At 28.6% G+C, this 7,682-nt stretch overlaps 1 protein-coding gene across 1 annotated transcript; it reads left to right on the top strand.

Moving 5' to 3' along the window:
* Positions 1-630: 630 nt before the first annotated feature.
* Positions 631-2,977, top strand: LOC136091712 (uncharacterized). The gene is made up of 4 exons (XM_065819420.1): positions 631-693; positions 1,234-1,390; positions 1,479-1,970; positions 2,022-2,977. The coding sequence occupies exons 1-4, from the start codon at positions 631-633 to the stop codon at positions 2,975-2,977; spliced, it is 1,668 nt and encodes a 555-aa protein (XP_065675492.1).
* The last annotated feature ends 4,705 nt before the right edge of the window (positions 2,978-7,682 follow it).

Genomic DNA, 7,682 nt, shown 5'->3' with positions numbered 1-7,682 from the left:
AAATTTTTCATAACTATATTAATCTATTATATTATTATATTATATTATAAATTATTATATTATCTATTATACTATATCACATCTCAAAATTTACGCAAATAGACATCATTATATTATTGCAGGGCCGGATTTAGGGGAGGGCTAAGTGGGCTGCAGCCCAGGGGCCCCCACAAATTCGGGGCCCCCACAATTTTATGATATTTAAATTAGAATACAGAAAAAATATTTTATTTATATTTACACATATTTAATTAAATAATATTGAACTTTTTTTGGACATTTAAAAATATTTATTTTACTAACTAATAACAGATGTATTTACGTTTATTGACAATGAATGGTCTGTAAAAATCAAGATAAGATAGTTTATGCCGTCCGCGATCGGTGTGCACCGTCGATTGTAATAATATTAGTAAATGTGATTCTAAATATACACATGTGGGTTTATGGAAATATAAAATACACATTACAGACTATCTGTCTGTAGATAAATTATCGTTATTTGTTCGTTGCACTTATTGCATGTCAGACGTCAGTTAACAGCAGTTGCATACACAATAGACAATAGTTACAGACTTTATTTGTTTCTTAAATTATAAGTTAACCAGTGAATAGTGTTAAAATTTAAAAATGGAAGAAGATCGTCATAAATTAAAGCGAGTTTATATGAGTGGTGCAGATAAACGAATATTGGCAAAAGAAAAAGATAAAAAAATAATTTCAAAAACTAGGCGAATGAGTTTTTCATCACACAGCCCAACACAACTTCTTCTTCTTCTTCTTCTTCTTCTTCTTCTTCTTCTTCTTCTTCTTCTTCTTCTTCTTCTTCTTCTTCTTCTTCTTCTTCTTCTTCTTCTGGGGTTCAAAGTTTTACAATTACTATACAAAGAATAAATATTACTTTTAATAATATATATTTTTATTTTTTATATTTAATAGCATATAATAATAAAATATATGCAGGTTAGGTAGTTTAAATAATAAATATTACAATTAATATTTTTTTCATGTATACATACTATACTTATCTCTTCAAATTTACCTTTTCTAATTAAAATTGTTTAAAATCGAAAAAAATTATACGTATATAGGCCACTTAGGTATATATTAATTTAAAAAAATAATAATAAAAATTGAAAATCAAACGCATTAATATTATAAATACAAATTTAAAAAAGTCTTATCAGTTTAATTTCCATTAGGTACATATTTTAAATATTTGTTTTATTTCAGTCATATCAAATTGCTCTACCGCCTCAACTAGTAAATATCGCCGAAAACCCTTCACTTCAAAATATTGTTGAAGAAACTAATGAAAGCTTAAATTTAGATATAGGATTATGGCCTGAAAATATGACAGGATTAATAGATTATTGGGCAAAAGTAGGAAGTTCAAATTTACAAAATTATAATGAAGAATTATTTATACAAAAATCAAAAAAACAGTTTGATGTGAAGTTTACTCGTAAATGTTTTAGGCCGTATTAACAATGAACTTATAAAACAAAGTAAAGATGTAAAGAGTTACTGGCGTAATATAATCAAGAGACTCGTAAGTGTTATAACATTTATATGTGAACGAGGTTTAGCATTACGTGGTAAAAATGAAATTGTTGGTTCATTTAAAAATGGTAACTATCTTGGAATTCTAAAGCTATTAGCTGAGTATGATAATTTTCTTAAACAGCACATTGAAAATCATGCAAATCGTGGAAGTGGGCACACTAACTATTTATCTTCTACTATCTGTGAAGAATTAATAGAAATAATGGGAAATAATGTTTTGAATGAAATAATTTCTCGTATAAAATTATATAAATATTTTTTAATTTCATTAGATTCAACATCTGATGAAGGTCATATAGATCAATTAACATTAGTTTTTAGATATATTGAAAAAGATACACCAGTGGAAAGATTCTTGGTATTTATGCCAAACCAAGGCCATAAAGCTCAAGATATGTATGATGGTTTAATAAACTTTTTAAATAAATATGACTTAAACATAAAAAATTGTTGAGGCCATTCGTATGATAATGCTTCTGCAATGAGTGGGAAATATAATGGTCTCCAATCAAAAGTTCTGAAAAATAATAAACTAGCTTCCTGGATTCCATGTGCTACACATTCCCTAAATTTGGTAGGAAAATTTTTTACGGCATCAACAAAACGTTATGAACTACTGGTTAAAGCTCTAAGTTTAGAAAATACAAAAACCCGTATCCATGTACCACAACGAGTTAATACTACACGCTGGTCATGTAGATCTGATGCAACAAAAGCTCTTATACTAGGCTATAAACAATTTAAAAGTACTCTAATTCAAATAGCTGATGACTTTGAACAAACAACAAAAACGCGTTGCGATGCAAATTGTGTATACAACAAATTGTGCACACTTGAAACTGGAATTTACACGGTTTTTGGGAATAATATCCTTGAAAGAGTAGATAAAACTAATAAATTACTGCAAGATGCGACATTAGACCTTAATACTGCAACATCTGCCATCAAGTCTTTAAAGAATTTTGTTCAAGCTAAACGTGATAACTTTGATCAATATGAAAAACAAGGAGCAGAAATTTCGGAAACAACAGATTATTTGAAACACCGTAAACGGCAAAGAAATATCCGTTTAAATCCAATAGATTTTTATGAAACACCTGAGGTAGATTTAACTTCTTCTCAAAAATTCAAAATTCAAATTTTTTTACCTGTAATTGATCCATTTATTTCTAACTTGGATAAACGATTGTCTGCTAATGAATTGGTATACCAACGATTTGGCTTTCTTCGAAAAATAGAACAACTAAATAACCAAGAAATTGAAAATGAAGCAATTAAACTTGTTAAAATTTACCAGGATGATATTGATGAACACTTAGGAAACGAACTTATTCAATTTAAAGAATTTTATAAACATTTGAAAGATGAAATCAGTGAATTTCACAATATTAGTCAAGAACATTTAATGTAAAAAATATTAATTAATAAGGAAGTAAAAGATTGTTTTCCTAAAGTTGATATAGTTCTTCGTATTTATCTTGTTATTATGATTACAAACAGCAGTAGTGAAAGATCATTCTCTAATTTAAAGCACATAGAAAATAGATTGCGTACTTCTATGGACGGAGACAGGCTCAATCAACTAGCGATAATGAGCTCTGAGTCTGATATTTTAAGAAAACTTGATTTTCAAAACGTTATTGATAAGTTTGTACAAATAAAATTAAGAAAAGTTCCCGGCATTTAATTTTAATTACTTGACATTGTTATTTTTATTATTTTTATTTATTATTTTTCATTTAATTACTTACACTGAATATTATGATAATATTACTTAATATACTAGTTACAGTAACTAGTATATTAAGTAATATTATCATAATATCGAGTATAACTAGTAACTAGTTATACTCGATTTGATTGTTTTTATAATTATTTATTATTAAATAGTAGTTAATTGTTACTAGTGTTACTACTGCTAAACATAATAATAAATATTATTCAATAAGTAAAAAAATATATTTCCTTATTTATTATAAGGGGCCCCCACAGTATATTCCGCCCAGGGGCCACCACATACCTAAATCCGCCCCTGTATTATTGGTTATCCATAAAGTCTTTAAATGAATTTAATATGGTTTTTAACAACACATTATAAGACATCATTTGTACATAAGTATATAATAATACTATTAGTTTAAAGATGCTGTTGATTAAGTAATTCTAATCGGTTTGGTGATAATCCCCGATAAAGGAATCGCCGCATTTTTATTTTAGATTTTATTTCAAATTTTAAATTATTATAACCAAAACTACTTTTTAAACAATTTTGGTTATAATTATGTAAGAAATTTACATCGAAATTAATTTATTTTTTATATGTAAAAAAAGTTATTTATGAAGTAAACTTGCGTAAATATAATATTTAAAAAACTGTTACTTGAAAAAGTAATTTATTTTTACAAGTAAAGGTAATTTGCATTTTTACTTTTACTTGCAAAATTTGAAAGTAAAGTAAAAATGCAAATTACTTTCGCTAGTAAAAATAAATTACTTTTTTAAGTAACAGTTACTCATTTAAAAAACTAACTTTTAAGTTTATACTAAGTTTATAAGTTTTACATGGTTTAGAATTTATGTAAAAAAAAAAAATGAATTTACTTTTAGATGTAAGTAAATTATATATTTTAGTATGAGTGATGTAAAGTTATTTACGCTTAAAAGTAATTCGCGTTTTTACACCCTCTCAAAAATATCATCTCATGTGAAGTTCCCTCTCAAAAATAAAATTGCAAACTACTCAGAACTTTCGAACTTAAAAGATTATTTGATGAAATATTTCGACGAATTTCGATTTTATGGAAGTTAACTTAAATATTTTTCAACTCATCGCCATCACATTTGGGAAAAAGTTGATAACGTTTTAAGATATTTTTGTTTCCAGGCTTCAATCACTGCAATTTTTCAGAAAACACTCTCATTTGACATAAGCATCAACATATTTAAACTTGGAGTCTGCTCTATGCTAGCAAGTGTCATATTAAATGTATCACAAATCCTGGGTTCATCCCTGCATTGTGCCAACTATATTCCGGGAAAGTTTTTGGAATTTGAATTTTCTGTACGTGAGTTTCAGCGCCATTTTGGTGAAGGAAAAGTGGTTTATTGAAAAAAGAAAGTGAAGAAAGACTATAGCTACCTAGACAAGGTCGTGATTTAGATATTAATTTACTTATACTCATCAGGAGCAGACAGCAACTTTATTTTCTGTAGTTGGCGTTAACTATTAAAAAGTTTTCTGTAAACCAGCAAAGAAGCGTTTTTATGATTAGCTAGAAACTAGCAGTTGTAGAGCTAAACCAATCAAAATACTTTACAAAAAAAAAAAAAAATCATAAAATTCGATTATAGTAAAATACACTATTATGTACTCGACTTGAATACTCTATTGTGTATTAGATTACAGTCGATTATTAGTAGTTATTCGTTATTAGATTACAATATACCTAAAACTATTGATTGAAAATATTTTTATAATAATCACTTTTAAAAGTTTATTAAAACTTAGTTGTTAATACAAATGTATAAATGATTACTTTATTTTTGTACATTTGTTTATATATTTATACAGTGCCTACCTTCCTGCCATCCTTGTGCAAAACTTTTCCGGGTGCCCCGGGCAGCTTTATAAATTTCCTAGTAAATTATATAGAAAATAATAAGAAATTTAATTCAAAAATAAGACATTGCAATGAAATGTTTAAGTTAAATACATCATAAAAAGGAACTTTTTATTCACATTAATATAAATATTTTTAATTTGCAATTACAAAATTACAACACGTGAAATAACAAAATTGCTTTTAAAAGAGATTGTGCGCCTCGTATGACGCAGGATTTTCCAAGTAATGGTAATACAATTTGAATTGTAATAGTATGATGGAATATTTGAACCTTATATTAGATTCAGCTGTTGGTCTTGCAGTTGTTGTCTCTTCGCTCATGACAAACATCATAGTTATGAGCAGCCGTGGTGCAGTGGTGGCGAACTTGCCTCAGAAACAAAGGATCCGTAGTTCAAACCCCACCTCTGTGCAAGTTTTGCGACATCGGTTAGGAAGAAGGCGTGAACTTCCAATTAAATGTTTATCCGCGGTGTTCTGTGATAAGACCGTAAGGACTTCTTGGGGCACCTAAATAAAAATAAAAAAATAAAAAAAATAATCCTTTGACTTTTTAGTTAAAGAATCATCTTCGTAAACTAAGTCCAAAAATATGCTTCATGGTTTTCAATGTCCTAATTTTTTAATTATGAACCCCTGTTCAACTGTACCTGTATCTTAATATTGTTCCTTAGATAAGTTATAGTAAGATCACAATAGGCACATCCAAGGCTCTGATATATGTTTAATGCTGTTAGCAAAACTGTTAGCAACAATGTTGATTTTGATATTCAAATATTGTTCATTAATGATAATAATGAAACATTCCTTTTTCAATGTTTTGATATCTAGATTTAAAAAAAGTGAAATACTGTGCATTGCTCTGAATTTTTTTCCATAAGGATCATCAGAAGCCTCTGTTAAAAATCGGAGTTTGGGGTTTTTGATCCCATATTAAGTTATTTCCATCAGCATTAGAGTTTAAAAGTTTTAGAGAGCAAATCATTGGCATGATTTTATTATTGGTATTTACAGTGTGTCGCTGATTATACATTTTGTGTCCTCCACTGCCATCATAACCAAATTTGATTTCAAGAACTAAATTTGTTAGTTCAGATTTGATATGGGCATTTTCAAGCATAAGAATTTGGGACATTGTTGTTGTAGACTCTGTAAAGATAGAGTAAACACCATCATATGGTTCAGGAAGGGAAATGGTTCTCAGAGGAGTGATAAAATTTTTGAAGTCTTGAACTTTTTTCCAGCTTAGGTAAACATCAATATTGTTAGACTTTTGCATTTTACTCAGCTTTCTGTATGTTGATGATCACAGCATATTGCAGCAGTTGTCACAGTTGTTGTTTGGTTAGTTTTGTCACAGCTAGAGGGTAAACATCTAGATAATAGAAACTAACAAACCTTTTTCAGATCATTACTCTCCATTTCAACAAATTTGTTTACATTCTTCCAGAGTTCTTCTGTTCTCCAAATTTTGGACTTTTAAGAGATGTTAACCCATTTTTTTCTCTTTCTTTGTATCATCTTCTGAATTGTTATTGCAATCTTAATACCACGAACTTCAAAAGGAATCTTAGTTCAGTGAGGTCGCAAACTTGAAATATCAACAAACTTGGTTCTTTAATATACTTATTGTATAGTAAACAAAATAAAGGAAATATAACTGAGAAAATAGTTCAACAAAGTTTAAAACTATAGCAACTAGACTTTTTTCAAAAGTGGCCTAAGTTGTCTGTCACTCTATCAGACTCAAACTTGCTCACTTGTGAAAGAAAAGACAATTAATAATGCGGACGAGGACGAAGAAACGAAAGGGGAAGTAAAAGAAAAAAATTTTGCAGATGCGAAAACAAGATGTAAAACCTAGCACAGATGTAAATTTTACATAAATTTTCTGTGCTATTACGCTCATGCACATGTTTAACTTGTATACATCAGCATATTAATTATTATTTTTTGCAGAAAAGTTTATTTTAACTATAAGTTTTACCCAGGTTGCAGGTGAGCGTACTTTCTTCAAATTAAAACTTATTAAAACTAAAACCGGGAGCACTACTTCCAATGATAACTTGGAGACATAAATGTTGTTGGCATATGAGGTTTATATTTTAAATAGTTTTGTAAATAAAAAAATGTTATATTAGTTATTTATATTGATTATGTTATAAATAATCTAAACTAATTTTGTACATAAAGTAAATGTAATAACTTACTAAATTCACAGCAATTGAAGCGTTGACCAAGAACTGACTAGGGGAGCTTACAGCGCACCCCAAACCCTAGCTGGCGGGGGAGGTGACTTCTAACTGCTACCTCGACGAACCTTGTCATCTGGCGTGTGCCATTCTTATTCAAAAATTTCCAAGCTCTCATCAAGCTCCCAGTTCACCACTTTGAGTGACATCTAACCTGATTTTGTAAAAATTTTTACAAATCTTGTAATTTTTGGTTGAATAAATTAAAAAAACTTTGACCCAACTGTGTTCGTGCAAGTTT

This window comes from Hydra vulgaris, chromosome 15 (assembly GCF_038396675.1).
Source record: "Hydra vulgaris chromosome 15, alternate assembly HydraT2T_AEP".
NCBI lineage: Eukaryota > Metazoa > Cnidaria > Hydrozoa > Anthoathecata > Hydridae > Hydra > Hydra vulgaris.
The sequence above is the reverse complement of the archived record's forward strand: the minus strand, read 5'-3'. Positions and strand labels throughout refer to the sequence as shown.